Source organism: Lithobates pipiens, unplaced genomic scaffold (genome assembly GCF_037356315.1).
Source record: "Lithobates pipiens isolate NorthernLeopardFrog02 unplaced genomic scaffold, aLitPip1_a1.2 Scaffold_8, whole genome shotgun sequence".
Classification (NCBI taxonomy): Eukaryota; Metazoa; Chordata; class Amphibia; order Anura; family Ranidae; genus Lithobates; species Lithobates pipiens.
Genome location: NW_027507903.1, coordinates 564,492,938 through 564,511,578, shown reverse-complemented (window position 1 = coordinate 564,511,578; position 18,641 = coordinate 564,492,938). Strand labels below are relative to the sequence as shown.

General features: G+C 41.7%; 1 protein-coding gene across 4 annotated transcripts in view; it reads right to left on the bottom strand.

Annotated features, from left to right (window-relative positions):
- The window catches only part of LOC143960998 (serine/threonine-protein kinase N1-like), a 189,785-nt gene that overhangs the window by 4,862 nt on the left and 166,282 nt on the right, over positions 1 to 18,641 (bottom strand). For all 4 annotated transcript variants that reach the window (XM_077470094.1, XM_077470093.1, XM_077470092.1 and 1 more), the window contains exon 21: positions 16,268 to 16,348. In XM_077470094.1, the coding sequence (XP_077326220.1) occupies positions 16,268 to 16,348 (81 nt within the window). The remainder of the gene's footprint in view (positions 1 to 16,267; positions 16,349 to 18,641) is intronic.

Below are 18,641 nucleotides of genomic sequence, written 5' to 3'. Positions count from 1 at the left end.
GTACAAGAGGGGTTCAAGTACTGTCCATCTTCCAGTTCTGCTAGCTTTGACTCATCTCCTGCCACCTTATACACATCACTATTGGCCCAACATTATAATGGGAGGCCTCATCAACTATAATACAGTGGGGTACAAAGACTCACCATCTTCCTGGTCTACTAAGACTGACACTGTACCCCATCCAACCCACTCAAGCCCTTTTTTCTTGGCTCATCACTGTTATGGAAGGTCCCACTAACCACTGTACAATAGGGGTGCAAGTATTGTTTGGTTCATCTCCTTTCACTCCATGCACTTTGCTTTTGGCTCACCATTGTAATGGAAGGTCCCACTAACTATAGTACAATGAAGGTGGAAGTACTAAACATTTTCCTGGTCTGCTGGCTCTGACTCTGGCCCCATAGACCCCATACACCTTACTAGTGGCTGATCATTGTGATGGAAGGTTACGCTAACTCCAATTAGAGAGTATGCAAGTACCAACCATCTTCCTGGTATGCTGGCTCTGAAACATCTCTTCCCATCTCATACACCTTACTATTGCCCCATCACTGTGATAGGAGGTACCACTAACAATAGTACATTAGGTGTGCATTGCCAATCATCTTCGTGGATTAGCTGGCTTTGACTTTGTCCCTGTCTACCCCATACACCTTACTATTGACCCAGCACTGTCATCAGATGCACCACTAACCACAGTACATTAGTAAAATCCCCCTTGCTGGCATTGACCCTGTCACAAACAGCCCTATACATCTTAATATTGGTTCATCACTGTGATGAGAAGCCCTATTACCAAAACTAAGGTTCAGAGGTTTAGAGTAGATTGGCTCACCCCATACTGGGTTGGCCCAGGGTTACACGGAGGAGAGAGTCCTGAGCCCTGTGTAGACTATGACTACAATGATTTTGAGCTTATGCAAGAGTTCTTTTTTCACTCTCAGTGGCTGAAAGGTATAGTAGAGGGAGCACAAATATATACTGATAGGGGTGGGATAAAACAAACCTGTTGCTTAAATTAAAGATTTAAATAAAATTGATAAAATTGCCACGGTAATGTATGTCCATGTTGAAATTATTAAAAGAAAACAATAGTCCATAACATAATAAAACCACAACAGTCCCAAAGTGATCAATGTGAAGATGATGATAGTGAACTTTCCATCATCTTTTCCAAAACACCAGTGTTGTGCCATCACCTTAAGTGAAAAAGAGTCTCCTACCAGAGTAAGTGGACTCTTATATATAAAAGCTTTAAATGCGCTTATATTAAATGATAAATGGATTCACCTGGTGACTATTTACAAGCTGCAGATACATGTCTGTTCCCTTGATGGTGTCAATTATAATGAAACGCATAGGACAGAGCCATTGATTGTGATGTCACCACACTCTTCCCTAGTGTTTGGACTGTATCCTGGCACTGGATTCTCTATATGATAAGCGCTTTAACTCTTTACCCATGTGAGTGGTTAGTGTTTATAATAAACAGTTTTTTACGCTATGTGGTTGTCCTGGCTCTCTTTCTATATTCCCATGGGATGTCTTTCCGGTCTGATGGAATACCAGTATGAGGAACCATGTGGATCTGCAGCGTGTGGATAGTCACTAGCTACAGTGAGGGAAAAAAAGTATTTGATCCCCTGCTGATTTTGTACGTTTGCCCACTGCCAAAAAAATGATCAGTCTATAATTTTAATGATAGGTTTATTTTAACAGTGAGAGACAGAATAACAACAAAAATATCCAGAAAAATGCATTTCAAAAAAGTTATAAATTGATTTGCATTTTAATGGGTGAAATAAGTATTTGACCCGTTCGCAAAACATGACTTAGTACTTGGTGGCAACACCCTTTGGCAATCACAGAGGTCAGACGTTTCTTGTAGTTGACCACCAGGTTTGCACACAGCTCAGGAGGGATTTTGTCCCACTCCACTTTGCAAATTCTCTCCAAGTCATTAAGGTTTGGAGGCTGATGTTGGTAGCTCAAACCCTCAGCTACCTCCACAGATTTTCTATGGGATTAAGGTCTGGGACTGGCTAGGCCACTCCAGAACCTTAATGTGCTTATTCTTGAGCCACTCCTTTGTTGCCTTGGACATGTGTTTTGGGTCATTGTCATGCTGGAATACCCATCCATGTCCCATTTTCAATGCCCTTGTTGAGGGAAGAAGTTACTCACCCAAGATTTGAACGTACATTGTCCTGTCCTCTTAGCAAAAAAACACCCCCAAAGCATAATATTTCCACCTCCATGTTTGACAGTGGGGATGGTGTTCTTGGGGTCATAGGCAGCATTCCTCCTCCTCCAAACTAGGAGAGTTGAGTTGATGCCAAAGATCTTGATTTTGGTCTCATCTGACCACAAATATTTCACGCAGTTCTCCTCTAAATCATTCAGATGTCCATTAGCAAACTTCAGACAGGCCTGTACATGTGCTTTTCTATGCACAGGGACCTTGCGGGCGCTGCAGGATTTCAGTCCTTCACGGCGTAGTGTGTTACCAATTGTTTTCTTGGTGACTATGGTCCCAGCTGCCTTGAATTTCATTGGTAAGATTCTCCGGCGTAGTTGTGGGCTGATTGCTCACGGTTCTCATGCTCATTGAAACTCCATGAGATGAGATCTTGCATGGAGGGAGATTGACAGTTATTTTGTGTTTCTTCCATTCGCAAATAATCGCACCAACTGTTGTCACCCTCTCACCAAGCCGCTTGACGTGTGATCTTGTAGCCCATTCTAGCCTTGTGTAGGTCCTCAATCTTGTCCCTGACATCCTTGCTCTTTGGTCTTGGCCATGGTGGAGAGATTGGAATCTGATTGATTGCTTCTGTGGATAAGTGTCTTTTATACAGGTAACAATCTGAGATTAGCAGCACTACCTTTAAGAGAGTGCTGCTAATCTAAGCTCATTACCTGTATAGAAGACACCTGGGAGCCAGAAATCTTGCTGATTGATGGGGATCAAATACTTATTTCACTCACTGAAATGCAAATCAATTTATAACTTTTTTTAAATGCCTTTTTCTGGATATTTTTGTTGTTATTCTGTCTCCCACTGTTAAAATAAACCTACCATTAAAATTATAGACTGATCATTTCTATGTCAGTGTAAAAACTTACAAAATCAGCAGGGGATCAAATACTTTTTTCCCTCACTGTAAATATATTTACCATTTAATACAAGCGCATGTGGCTCTTATTTTTACGAGTACACTTACTCTGCTAAGAGTGTCTTTTCACTTAAAGTGGGTGTAAACCCAATTTATGAAATTTGAGCTGGGCACATATATCTGCAGTATTTTCTTATCTCTCTTCAAAGCACTAAGTCCGGTGTCTTTCTCCTGCACCGTTCTTCAGTTATTGGCATGATAACTTTTGACAAGTTCTCCCACACATATGATAAAACCAGACTGGATTAGCAAAGAGCTGGACTATTCACAGGACAGCTCTGAAAAGTATCTGCCTATGTGTGGTGGTGGTGGGGGGGGATTTGGGTGCCTCTCTTCCAATCAGCTGTCTCCCAGTGTAAACCAACCTTCCATGTTACTGTTGAATGAGGTAGTGAAACTTCTAGCACAATGTGCACTTTCTTAACAGTATACAAAGATGAAGACAGCAGATATACAGTATCTCACAAAAGTGAGTACACCCCTTACATTTTTGTAAATATTTCATTATATCTTTTCATGTGACAACACTGAAGAAATGACACTTTGCTATAATAAAAAGCAGTGAGTGTACAGTTTGCATAACAGTGTACATTTGCTGTCCACTAAAAAAAACTCAACACACGGCCATTAATGTCTAAACCGCTGGCAACAAATCACTGGTGTACACCCCTATGAAAATGTCCAAATTGGGCCCAAAGTGTCAATATTTTGTGTGCCCACCATTATTTTCCAGCACTGCCTTAACCCTCTTGGGCATGAAGTTCACCAGAGCTTCACATGTTGCCACTGGAGTTCTCTTACACTCCTCCATGATGACATCACAGAGCTGGTGGATGTTAGAGACCTTGTGCTCCTCCACCTTCTGTCGTAGGATGCCCTACAGATGCTCAATAGGGTTTAGGTCTGGAGACATGCTTGGCCAGTCCATCACCTTTACCCTCAGCTTCTTTAGCAAGGCAGTGGTTGTCTTGGGTTGTGTTTGGGGTCGATATCATGTTGGAATACTGCCCTGTGGCCCAGTCTCAGAAGAGAAGGGATCATACTCTGCTTCAGTATGTCACATTACATGTTGCCATTCATGGTTCCTTCAGTGAAGTGTAACTTCCCAGTGTCGGCAGCACTTATGCAGCTCCAGACCATGACACTCCCACCACCATGCCTGAGTGTAGACAAGACACACTTGTCTTTGTACTCCTCACCTGGCTGCTACCACACACGCATGACACCATCAGAACCAAATAAGTTTATCTTGGTCTCACCAGACCACAGGACATGGTTCCAGTAATCCATGTCCTTAGTCTACTTGTCTTCAGCAAACTGTTTGTGGGCTTTCTTGTGCATCATCTTTAGAAGAGGCTTCCTTCTGGGGGGACAGCCATTCAGAACAATTTGATGCAGTGTGTGGCGTATGGTCTCAGCCCTGACCGGCTGACCCCTCACCACTTCAACCTCTGTAGCAATGCTGACAGCACTCATTTCCCAAAGACAACCTCTGTATATGACCCTGAGCACGTGCATGCAACATCTTTGGTTGACCATGACAAGGCCTGTTCTGAGTAGAATCTGTCCTGTTAAACTGCTGTATGGTCTTGGCCACCATGCTGTAGCTCAGTTTCAGGGTCTTGCCAATCTTCTTATAGCCTAGGCCATCTTTATGTAGAGCAACAATTCTTATTTTCAGATCCTCAGGGAGTTCTTTGCCATGATGTGCCATGTTGAACTTCCAGTGACCAGCATGAGAGAGTGAGAGCGATAACACCAAATTTAATACACCTGCTCCCCATTCACACCAAAGACCTTGTAACACTAATGAGTCACATGACATTGGGGAGGGAAAATGGCAAATTGAGCCCAATTTGGACATTTTCACTTAGGGGTTTCACTTTTGTTGCCAGCGGTTTAGACGTTAATGACTGCGTGTTGAGTAATATACACTGTTATATAAGCTGTACACTCACTACTTTATATTGTAGCAAAGTGTCAATTCTTCAGTGTTGTCACATGAAAACATATAATAAAATATTTTTACAAAATTTGTGAGGGGTGTACTCACTTTTGTGTGATACTGTACATGTAAAACTTATGTAGGGAGATTTGTTTCATCTCTGTGTATCATCTGAGGCTGTTCACTTTACTGGCTATAGGAGAGGGTTTTCATCCACTTTAAGGTGGTGGCACAACACTCGTGTTTTGGAACGCATAATGAAAAGTCACTATTCTTATATCATTATCTTCCTATTGATCACTTTGGGACTGTTGTGATTTCATTCTTATGGACTATATGTTTTGTTATTTCAATATGTACACACATTAGTGCAGCAATTTTATTTATTGAATCTATATATACCATTTTGGTCTGATTGTTATTGCCAGCTGCTGTTTTTTTTAGATCCATACAGAGCGATTTTTGTTTTTCTATTGTTAACCTTAATTAAGGTTGTGCCATGAGGCAACCATGCAGCTTCAACATGCATTTTCACATGCATGCAAAATGAGGCTGCTTTTCTAAAAGTATAAGCAGAGTACTCTGGTCCTTTTTGCTTACTGGTAGGGTTTGTTCTTAGTGAGATTTTTTAGGAAAAATCTCATCAGCGTTTCCTTTATTGTCCAAAAAACAAAAATAGGTTTCGCATCACAACAGTTTTCTTTTTTTAGAATCAAAATGTAAAGAGGCCCTGTTTATATTCTATGCTATTCTCTATTTTTATATTAATAGTCCATATAGAATAACCTCTCATTAAAAATCTCTTAGATCCGCCACTTTCTTTAGAAAGTGTTGGACAAAATCGATAAACTGCCCAACAGGGACACTTTCTATTTAATTATCTCCAGCTATTAGAGAAAAATGTGCCCAGTTAACTAAGAGCTTCAAAACAGTCATTGGGTAAATGACTACAGTAACAATGGGAGCAGGATATGGATTGGGTTTCCTGTGACGTTCAAGGTCTGTGTCCTTTGTACATCATATCATTCACATCATTGGGCAAGCTGTTCCTTAGTTTTTAAATAATCATAGCAATTGCTCAGATTCACTTGAAGCTGAACAGATATTTACAGATATGTGTCAGATATAAAAAAAAATGCAAATGAAAGCCCAATTGAATAGTTTAAATCACATAAATATCGTACATTCCAGGTGCATTAAAGTGGTAGTGAAGCCAAACACTACCTGTAAAAATCCTTCAGTAATACCTCACATGTGGTTTTCCACCCTCTGTGGCTAACTCCATGGTACTGAGCTATGAACAATGGTGCACTCGCTACTTATCCCTAAAAAAGTCCCCTCCTGCCTATTCTGCATAACCTGTACAAAAATTAAGGGAGCTGTGACTTCACCCATGGGTTCCCATTGCCCAGCTGTTGTTGGCGCTCCCTCTTGTACCCTGCAGCCGATATTCACTAATACAGGGGAACCAGGGATGCAGGATGACGTAATTGGATTGTGAGCAGAATAGGTAAGTACACAGTTCTTTTTTACAGGATAGGTAAGACAAGGAGGGAGGGAACATTTTTAGGAATAGACTTGGGCTTTTCTTCTAATTTAAAATGCGTTGAATGTCTTCAAATTTGTTTTCTTTCCTAAGCAGCTACAGTCTGAGCAGAAAAGACTGTCCCTTGCCAGCATACTGCAGAATGGGATCCTTGCTTTCTGTGGGAAAGCAGTGCTTCCTTTGCAGAGGTCTAACTGCGTCAGACCTACAGCTCTGCAATTAGAAAAGTTAATGCTCCCTGCTGATTGGAGAGTTCTAGCTTTTACTCAGCAGGGATTGTGTTCAACCTCTGCAGAAAGACCACTGCTTCCCCTCAGGGGACAAGGGTCCCACTCTGTCACTAGGGTTGTAACTAGGGTTGATGATAATTTTGCGGCGCTCTAATTAATTAATAAATATAACAGTGCAAATCTTATCTACTAAACCATAGAGAAAAAATACACAATAATCCAAAATATAAAAAAATATGTGAAAGCAATGTTCATATGTTCCCACTCGTGATCAAGTGACTATAAACAATTCCTTCAAAGATTACTTATAGTTTTCTAATCACACAAAGTCCCATCAATATGCCATAACAGCTTCTTTGATAAATGATCTTGCAGGATGTGATAAAGATGATTCCAAAGAGATGGCAAATAGGGTTGCCATCTGCACAAGATTCACCCGGACAGTCTGGGGTTTGAATCATGTGTCCGGGTTCCAGGCAGACTGAAACCCGGAAACATTATTCAGACAGGAATGTGTCTCGGAACAAGGCCTGACAGGAAGGAGAGGGGGCTCTATGCACGCCTCATAGTATTTTCTTTGGAGCGCCCAAAGATGTCCAAGGTCTGTTACAAACCTATAGTGTATACTAGTGTATACTAGAAAAAAAATTGCTGTGCGAAGCTAAATTGTTTGGATTTGGCTTGAAGAAAAAGTGGCAACCCTATCTGCAACATGCTGGCAGGTGACAGGATTTTCTGCACAGGATGTGACTTTTTTCGTAAAGATAATCCTAACACTGGATTCACTTCTATGCATGTTGCTTCTGAGTGTTTTTGCAGTGATTTTTTTTCCCGTGCTTTCCATGTATTTTTACCACGATTTTGCAGCGATTTGCGTTTTGCTTTTGTGTTTTTTTTTACATTCACTGTATATAGCCGGTTGCTAAGAAGTGGGCCCGGGAAGCCGGCTGCCGCGTTCTTAACAAATAATGAATAATCGGCTGTAAGCGGGGTTCCAAGCTGACAACTGAATGTAAAAAAAAAAAAAAAAACAAGAAAAAAAGAATTTCCGGTGTGTACACTGTAAAGTATGAAAAGTATGGGGCAAGGCTGGCCACACACCAGTAGAAATTTGTTAGAAAATTAGATTAGAAATTAGCAGGAGCAGGATAAAAAATGTTTATCCAGTGAACAAAATTCTAACTATGAATCTGGTTTTCGTTTATAAAAAAAAAAAAACTGTACATAATGTAATGAAAGCTGTTTAATATGTCTGGAATTTTATTCTAATAGCACATCTGGATGAAAGGTTAAGCTCTTTCCAATGTAATTAATTAACTCAATGATGGCAAGAAAGAATGTCCTGAAGAACAAATTTTCTACGAACATTTGAATAAAATATAGCCATATATGTCTAGCTTAAAAAATAATTACAAAAAAAAAAGAAAGTTTGCCTTGTGAGCCTGAGATAACTGAAATTCTCAGGGTGTTCAGAACCCCCTAATGTATATTTTCTTCTTTCTTATTCGTAAAGGAAATATTGTAGATGGTTCTATCCAGATGGTGGTACAGGAAACCTCATCTGGGAATTCTTTATTACACGCAGAATGTTATTATCCAGAAACAAACAATTAAAGGTGTCCCTGTAGGACAGTTTATCCATTTACAGAGAAATCGCTGAACACTTAGAGATGCTCAATAGGAAACAGTGGATCTACCTCAAAGGCTTCCAAGGAAAAGTATTGATAGCGCATACAGAACAGACAGGGCCATTTTAATTCCGGACATGGAAAAACAGATCTGTTTTACGTGAAACCTAGTCTTCTACCAAAAATTCCCGAAAACCTAGCCTTCTACGAAATGTATAAGTATTTACGTAGGATTTGTTTTCCTAGGTTTCTTCTTTTTTTTTTTTATGATAAGATCAATAGGACTCCCTCCTAAAAGAAAGAGGATGGATGGCTCATATGAACAAAGTCACCCCCAACACTTTAGACAGGTGAGGAATGTAGGACTTGTAAGTTAATGGTCTGACCTTAGCAATTTTGGTGAAGTAAAGACAAAGGTAAATATATCAGAATCTATATATCAGAATTGGCCTGATTAGGCTAATGCGCCACGGCAAATGGTTTAAATTACTTAATAATTACTTAAAAATTATTAATATTATTATTAATATCGGGCGTGGCTTAAAGGGGGTGTGGTTAAATAGAGTCTGAGATTACTTAAATAGTGCAGTATGTGGTAATGTTAAGTAGGGAATGTACAGTGCTGAGTGTATGGAGGTGGGTAGTATTTGAAGGAGAGGGGTGTGGAGTGTATGGCAGTGAGTGGTATGTGCAGGAGAGGAGTACAGAGTGTATGGCGGTGGGTAGTTTGTACAGTAGAGGAGTGCTTGGCAGTGGGTAGTTTGTGCAGGAGGAGAGTGTGGAGTATATGGCAGTGGGCAGTTTGTGCAGGAGAAGAGTGTGGAGTATATGGCAGTGGGTAGTTTGTGCAGGAGAAGAGTGTGGAGTGTATGGAGGTGGATAGTATGTGCAGTAGAGGAGTGCGGAGTGTATGGAGGTGGAAAGTATGTGCAGTAGAGGAGTGCGGAGTGTATGGAGGTGGAAAGTATGTGCAGTAGAGGAGTGTGGAGTGTATGGAGGTGGATAGTATGGGAGTGTATGGCAGTGGGTGGTATGTGCAGAAGAGGAATGCAGAGTGTATGGTGGTGGGTAGTATGTGCAGTAGAGGAGTGCAGAGTGTATGGCGGTGGGTAGTTTGTACAGTAGAGGAGTGCGGAGTGCACGGAGGTGGATAGTACGGGCAGGAGGAGAGTGTGGATTATATGGCGGTGGGTAGCATGTGCAGGAGAAGAGTGCGGAGTGTATTGCAGTGGGCAGTATGAGCAGAAGAGGAGTATGGAGTGTATGGTGGTGGGTGGTTTGTGTAGGAGAAAAGTGCAGCACGTATGGAGGTGGGTAGCATGTGCAGGATGGTGTCAGTAGGGCAGTGGACAGTGTCAGTAGTTTTTTGTTTTTATTCTTTTATTTTCTATTTTTTTATTTTATTTCATTTTTCATTTTTTTGTTATATAATTTTTTTTTCACAGTGCTTTGAGTGGGGGAGGGCAGGGGACGGTGTCAGTAGTTTAAAATCTTTTTTATTTCTGTTTTTACAGTGTAGCGGATGACATTTTGGACAAAGTGTCATTCATGTGTAAATTTAGTTTTTTGCCTCAGAACGGTAATGGGTTCTGAGGGTTAATTATGCAGGTTATCTTTGACATCAGTTTGGCTGGGCTGTTTTAGAGTTCTGCCTGGTCATGTGTACAGTTAGGTGCACATGACAGGCCAGAACCAGGCCTGGATGGACGTTTTGGGTATCAGCTTCGTCGCTGAGAAGTCTTGCAAGGGGTACTTAAGATGTTGAGGTCACGTGTTATGGGTGGTTCGTACGTGAGGCCCTAGTTCCTGTTTCTGGACCGGGGTAGCCCCACAAGGGGTCCCGGTTATGGGAGAGTTTGTAGCTCCGCAACATGCTTCGGTTGGTTAAACCCCAATAGACCCGCCTGGTCTGGGGTAGGGATCCGTCTGTTACCGAGTCTCTGAACCAGCTGGTCCGAGGCGCAGTAACTGGCTTGGAGGGGCACCGCAGCTCGTGTAAGCGACCAGGGGAGGACTCTTCAGAGGAGGGCCAACAAGCTGGCATCCTGATAAGTGCCTGGTTGCTGAGTTGTGAAGGACACTGACGAATTCACGCTTTTTCCAGTACTGCCAAGGAGACAGAGAACATTCCAGGTATTGAGGAAAAAGGTTCCTGTTCACTTTCAGTTACAACTTGTTCAAGGCCAAAGATTTCACAAGTTCTGAGACAAAGTGCCAGTAGTTTTTTTTATTTTATGTCTTAATTATTTTCTACAATTTTGCTTTTTATTCATTAAAAAAATAAATATTTATTACATCTTTTTTTCTTAGCAGCCCTGTTGGGGGGCAATGTTGAGATATCAGGGGTCTCAGCAGACCCCTGACATCTCCCCTTTGAAGGGACTGAGGACAGAGATTTCGCAGTCCCTTTCTCTGCAGCCCCAGCTGCACTGAAGATGAATGAACCAGAGACAGAGGCTCCTGTTCATTCATTAAGACCCTTTTCACACCACACCGCCCATAGCGTGGGCGGTAAAACGCATTTTACTGCCGGATTTGCGGCGCATTTTGGCCGCTAGCGGGGCACTTTTACCCCCCACTAGCGGCCAGGAAAGGGTTAAAACCGCCGGCAGTATGCCGCAATAGCGGCGTTTTGGCGGCGGTATTACAGCGCTGCCCAATTGATTTCAATGGGGAGCAGCAGTGGTGGAGCGGTAAACACACCGCTCCTTCACCGCTCCAAAGAAGCTGCTGGCAGGACTTTTCCCTGACGTCCTGCCACGCACCGCTGTAGTGTGAAAGCCCTCGGGCTTTCACACTACAGACAATGGTGCAGATTTTTTAGGGCGGATTGCAGGCGCTATTTCTAATGCTATAGCGCCTGAAAAACGCCCTGGTATGAAAGGGGTCAAGCTGAAACATTGTAAACACAGTTTACGATGTTCAGTTATGAATGGACAGAATTTGCTCATTCAGAAAAAATGTTTACTGGCCCCTTCCTCCACCCTCCATCCTGACAGATCCGGGAGGAGGGGGGCTGAAAAACAGGGGGGGGGGCAAGGGGGACAAAAGGAACACAGAGTGGAATGCAGCGGCACCGTGATGACGTCAGTGGGTGGTAATTTTTTTCAAAACATGCGCTCCTTTGACGATACATTTTTTGGTATTGCACTAATGCCCCGTATGCACGAGCCGAATGTCTGACAGAAAAAGTCAGGCGGGAGCTTTTCTTTGTATATTCCGAACGTGTGTGATTTTTTACGTCGAAAATTCTGATGGACCTGGAAAGAGAAAATGTTCTAAATATTTCCGACAGAACCAATTCCTATCGGGAAAACCGCTTGTCTGTATGCTGTTCCAACGTACCAAAAACTATGCATGCTCTGAAGCAAGTACGAGATGGAAGCTATTGGCTACAGGCTATTGAACTTACTTTTTCTAGTCCCGTCATACGTGTTGTACGTCACCGCGTTCTTGATGGTCGGAATTTGGTGTGATCGTGTGTACGCAAGACAGTTTCAGCGGAATTCCATCGGTACTCCGTTGGAAAAAACCTTCAGAGTTTATTCCGACGGGAAAACCGGTCACATGTACAGGGCATTAGAGAAGCTTTCTTTCTTCTTTTCTAATTACCACAGAGTTGCTTTTACTCTTTGAGAGCAGCCCTGGTGCCCACTATATCTACTGCCAAGGGACTGTTATATTGGATTTGAGCTTTAACATATTGTCAGACATACCAATTACTTTCAGAGTGCCCATATACCTCCTATTAGTACCATAGTGACACTGTGTTACTCTGGGGGAGTGATCAGAGATTTTATTTTACACTATTATTGCTTATAACAGAGATGATCACTGTTATAAGCAATAGTTTTTAGCTGTGTACAGCTATGGTACAGGGTGACCGATAAATGTGCAGTGTGAAGCTCAGGCTCAATAAATGGGGAGTGAATAAACTGATTCAACCGCAACAGCTGTAGAGAGTGCTGATAGGGGATGGAGCTCATCCTAGCTCCTGCAATAAGCTCAAAGGGAAAGGGGTAGCCCCTGCATGTCACACATCTGAGGTATCCTGCAAAGGTAAATGGAGCGGAAACCTCAGCCTGGACTCCGACCAGGCCATGCCCCCCAACGCATTTTGCTACGCCCCCGGAGCTTAATCTTGGGGTTAGGAAACTCATGCGTATGATTTAAGCATCATCGGTTAGTCAATCGATTGATGTGAAGGAGTTGCAGGTGTGTATAATTGTGATCATTGTTTCTTAAAAGGGGTAAATCTGTTAACATAATAAAACCAAATATTACTGCTCCCTATATAATCCATAAACAGTTTGAACATGTAAAGATGTGGAAAAAAGTGCAAGGGCGCTTATACTCCCAATTAGATTTTAAAAACTAAAAAAACAAAAGATACATTTATTGATATATCAATTAAAAACATATTACTGTTTTAGAATATGTTTGTAAGTAAAACTTACTTACAAACACATTCTAAAAAATAGAATTATAGAATTAAAATAGAACTACATGGTACAGGGTGCTGTGATTACCCCAGGTACCATATGATAGATGTGCACCAAACACAGCATCACAAGGAATTCATGAATGTTTTGTTTACATTGTAATCATGTGTCACATGATACCCAGGTACCAAGCGCTGCTGTGTTACCCAGGGGGCACACCAGTGCACATATGCACCGCAATGTACCAGTATGTAGCGGCACCTGCAGCTGCTGCCTGATTGCAATAAAAGTACCTTGAGCAGGTTGGAAAGTGCTTAATGGAGTTTTGCAATTTGAATGTTTCACTTTGAGCATTAAAAAGAATAGGTGCTCCCTACCAAATGGAATTTTTTTTTTTTTTTTACTTTGGTACATGGTTTTTGTACAGGCTTTATTGATTTTTTAACATTCAGCTCCCATTGACATACAGTGCCTTGCGAAAGTATTCGGCCCCCTTGAACTTTTTAACCTTTTGCCACATTTCAGGCTTCAAACATAAAGGTATAAATTTTTTATTTTTTGTGAAGAATCACCCACAAGTGGGACACAATTGTGAATTGGAACGAAATCTATTGGATTTTTTAAACTTTTTTAACTAATAAAAAAATGAAAAGTGGGGCGTGCAAAATTATTCGGCCCCCTTGCGTTAATACTTTGTAGAGCCACCTTTTGCTGCGGTTACAGCTGCAAGTCGCTTGGGGTATGTCTCTATCAGTTTTGCACATCGAGAGACTGAAATTCTTGCCCATTCTTCCTTGCAAAACAGCTCGAGCTCGGTGAGGTTGGATGGAGAGCGTTTGTGAACAGCAGTTTTCAGCTCTTTCAACAGATTCTCGATTGGATTCAGGTCTGGACTTTGACTTGGCCATTCTAGCACCTGGATATGTTTATTTGTGAACCATTCCTTTGTAGATTTTGCTGTATGTTTGGGATCATTGTCTTGTTGGAAGATAAATCTCCGTCCCAGTTTCAGGTCTTTTGCAGACTCCAACAGGTTTTCATCCAGAATGGTCCTGTATTTGGCTGCATCCATCTTCCCCTCAATTTTAACCATCGTCCCTGTCCCTGCTGAAGAAAAGCAGGCCCAAACCATGATGCTGCCACCACCATGTTTGACAGTGGGGATGGTGTGTTGAGGGTGATGAGCTGTGTTGCTTTTACGCCAAACATATCGTTTTGCATTGTGGGCAAAAAGTTTGGTTTTGGTTTCATCTGACCAGAGCACCTTCTTCCACATGTTTGGTGTTTCTCCCAGGTGGCTTGTAGCAAACTTTAGACGAGACTTTTTATGGATATCTTTGAGAAATGGCTTTCTTCTTGCCACTCTTCTATAAAGGCCAGATTTGTGCAGTGTACGACTGACTCTCCCACCTGAGCTGTAGTTCTCTGCAGTTCATCCAGAGTGATCATGGGCCTCTTGGCTGCATCTCTGATCAGTCTTCTTCTTGTCTGAGCTGAAAGTTTAGAGGGACGGCCAGGTCTTGGTAGATTTGCAGTGGTCTGATACTCCTTCCATTTCAAAATGATCGCTTGCACAGTGCTCCTTGGGATGTTTAAAGCTTGGGAAATCTTTTTGTATCCAAATTCGGCTTTAAACTTCTCCACAACAGTATTACGGACCTGCCTGGTGTGTTCCTTGGTCTTCATGATGGTCTCTGCGCTTTCAACAGAACCCTGAGACTATCACAGAGCAGGTGCATTCATACAGAGACTTGATTACACACAGGTGGATTCTATTTATCACCATCAGTCATTTAGGACAACATTGGATCATTCAGAGATCCTCGCTGAACTTCTGGAGTGAGTTTGCTGCACTGAAAGTAAAGGGGCCGAATAATTTTGCACGCACCACTTTTCAGTTTTTTATTTGCTAAAAAAGTTTAAAATATCATATAGATTTTGTTCCACTTCACAATTGTGTCCCAATTGTTGGTGATTCTTCACAAAAAATTTAAATTTTATATCTTTATGTTTGAAGCCTGAAATGTGGCAAAAGGTTGAAAAGTTCAAGAGGGCCGAATACTTTCGCAAGGCACTGTAAGTGGGGGTAAAGATTCAGCACCTGAACTTTAGTAATGTTTGCCAAACCCTTCTTGAACCAAACCCAGGTATGTTTGGCTTGTCACTGGTCCCCATGTTGTGGTTTGCGACATGTACAAACAAGCATTCTGCAGCAAGCAGCAGGATGGTAGCAAAGTATTCTGAGGACTCTGCAAATAGAAGAGATTAACCAAGAAAGAATGCCTGCTGGTATAAGAAGGCAATGTTGTACCTCATGTAGAAATTTTCATCAACAGACCTTTCTTAATAAAGAATTGTCTTAATTCTAAAATTAGTAAAATAAGCGTCACCAACCAACTTTTGAGGACTGCACAGGGCATACGCCTTGTGCCAGGATTAAGGAGGTCCCAAAACTCTGGTTGGTCATACTTTTTCACTGATGTCTTCATAAGTCAATTCTTTATTACAAATGGTGTGTTGCTGGTGGAAATTTCTACATGTATCCCTCCAGTTTACTGTAAGCACCCGAAACATGAAGCCATTTGTCTGTATGACGTGTGACTGATATTATCTGCATCCTCATAGTCCAGGGATGGTAAATCACAGAGCATCGGAGCTCTGCCAGTGAATGTGGACTAGTGACTACTGGCTGACCAAAACATTCCCTCATGCAAGAAAAAGTACATGTTAATAAGAAGGAACAGGTCAGAGCCAGGTATGAAGTAAAGTATGCAAATAGTAAGCTAGAACCGGATTCATCCCTCCTAAACGATAAATGTTTTATTTATTATAGGATTCTGTTTACTTACTATTACTTACCCTAATTTGGCTTGTGTTCCTTCTAGCAGTATTAGGTGAGTACCTTGAACCCTAAATGGCACATATTATGGCCATTCCGAATTGTAACTTGCAAAAATAAAATACATTCTGTAGTTTTCAGTCTTTTACCTCTCCTAATGCATCATCCATTTGTGGTCCTCTCTCTTTGTTGAGAAATTAGTTTTTTATAGTGTATTTTACTGTGATTTATTATTCTCCCAACTCCACTTTTCATTAGCTGTTAATGTGGGTAGAAATTCCCTCAAGAGCCAGCTAACCCCCCTCCATATACATCCACAGAGGGGTCCCACTTAGTGGTTTGCTCTTTGCTAGCAGTGGCCAAAAAAACCTATTAATAAGTAATAATGTGAAATATCGGATTATGGCCTATGATGCCTCCTGAGGGTCAGTCTCTACTTCTCATACTACACAGCAGCTCACCTTAAAAAATGGCTGCTTCTTCACATCCTCAGCGTCACGCTCTCCAGATCCCAGTCGTCTATCAGGGTTTCTGCGCAGTAACTGCAGATAGATAGAGAACATGAAAATCACTTTGGAGCTAGATTCACAAAAGACTTTCTGTCTGTGTTGCCTACAGCCACCAATAAAATTCAAGGCTTCCGACTGGTGCTTGGTGTCCTAAAGTCTAAGTACAGTCAAAACAAAAAACACAAACATTTTATACTTACCTACTCTGACAAGTGAATTTGCACAGAGCAGTCCAGATCCTCCTCTTCTCAAGTCCCTCACCGGCGCCCTGCCCTCTCCCTCCAGCCGAGTGCCGTTGCTCTGTGTCCATTCAGACAAGGAGCCGTGACTCGGCCCCCCCCCCTCTTTCCTCATTGGCTCACTGACTTTGACAGCAGTGAGCCAATGGCTTCACTGTTGTGTGTCTCAACCAATCAGGAGGGAGAGTCCCAGACAGTTTAATCTCTCGTGCAAAATCACTGGATTGAGATGGGCTCAGGTAGAGAATGGGTGGATGATTGAAAGGTCTGTCCCCTCCATTCATAGATTATATTTAATTCATAGAAGCTGTAGTACTGGTTACTATGAATGGAGGAGCTGGACGAAAAGGGTGAGCATAGTTGGGCACTCTTGATACAGGCACATGGCAGCTCCTTAGCCCTATTAACCCTCACCACACTGAAAAAATTATGGTGGGGGTGGGCATCGGTGGAAGAGGATTTCCGCTAACAGAAGAGGTATCAGCATTGGGGGCATGGCCTGCTAAACATTAGTAAAGTCCCTTGTGTTGTTTTCTGTGTGTTTGTTTTGTTTTTGTTTATTTTTTATTTGACTAAACTTAAGTTTTACATTTTAAATCTATTGGTGGCTGTGGGCATCATAGGCAGTTCACTTTATCCAAGGTCCACATTACAAAAAAAATACTATAAAACTGTCATTATCTTCAGCCCTTGCTGGCTTTATAACACTCAATTCATGAGATTGACATAAAAATCCACATTTCTAAAGACCAGACTTTCCCAACTAGGGTTCCATGGGACCCTAGGGTTACTCCAGTGGTGGCTTAGGGTTTCTTGAGCAATGAGTACTTTTTTTTATCAGGTAGAGAAATTAGTATTTTTTCTTTTTTTTGCCTTACAGATAAGAATTATCGTTTTAGCTATCTGTAAGGGTGGAAATTCTTCCCAATGACCTCAAATGTAAAGAGTATTCTTCCCATTGAACATAACAATAATGTACAGTGAGCTTTAGATATAGTAATTATTAGCAGGGGTTCCCTGAGACCTTGTTTCGAGGGTAGAGAAAGGCTGAGAAGACTGATTATATCATCCTTATTGCTTTCTATGCTTTCTTCTCCTCTTACCCCAACACATTAAAAGCCCAATTCCAGACACTTTTGGATAGGGTAGAGGAAGGGTCAGAGCCTCTGGTGACATTTTATTTTTGTCCGTGTCCCTATTAGGGAGATTCTCCTCACACAGGAAGTGATGAGAATATCTTTATAGGGGACACAAAGAAAAACGGAAACTCCTTTTTAGTACATTGGGGAAGGGTGTTAGAATTTCTGATCAGCTGTTCCCTTGGAAGTCTGCTGCCATGCCTGGGAAATCATTTGGGTGTTTTTTGATCTCTGTCATTCGAGATCATTTACTGTTGGTAAGAGTCCCCTCTTTCTAATAAAGAGCACCTACTTGCACTGGAGCATTGAAGAGTGGAATTGTTTACAGCACTGAGCACTTTATTCACCGTTATTATGTTTTGGACTGTTATTGCATCAGGGCTGTGTTTGATGGATTTTATTTTTATCAGTTATGCCACGTACACACAACCAGACTTTCCATCAGACCAGGTCCGACGGAATCAGTCCGTCGGACAATTCAATCGTGTGTGCGCTAATCCGATCATTTTTCATTAAAAAAAAACTGACGGACCTAGCAATAGAACGTTTCAAATCTGTCCGACTGACTCAATTCCTATTTGGAAAACCGTTTGTTTGTATGCTTGTCCGACAGACCAAATACTACACAAGGGAAGCTATTGGCTACTGGCTATTGAACTTCCTTTTTTAGTCTTGTCTTACATCACCAACTTTCGAACTGACTTAGTCCGTTCGTGTGTGGCCAAGTCCGTTCGTTCGGAAAGTCAGTCGGAGTTCTGCTGAAAGTCCGTCGGGAAGACCATCGGACCTAGTCTGCCGGGAAAGTCTGGTCGTGTGTACGCGGCATTATTATTGCATTATTATTATAACATTTTGTTCATCTTTTTAATCAATTCACTTGGTATTTGCACAACTGATATTGATTCATTAGGGTGAGCTTTATTGAATTGCTTAAATATTCATTTCCAT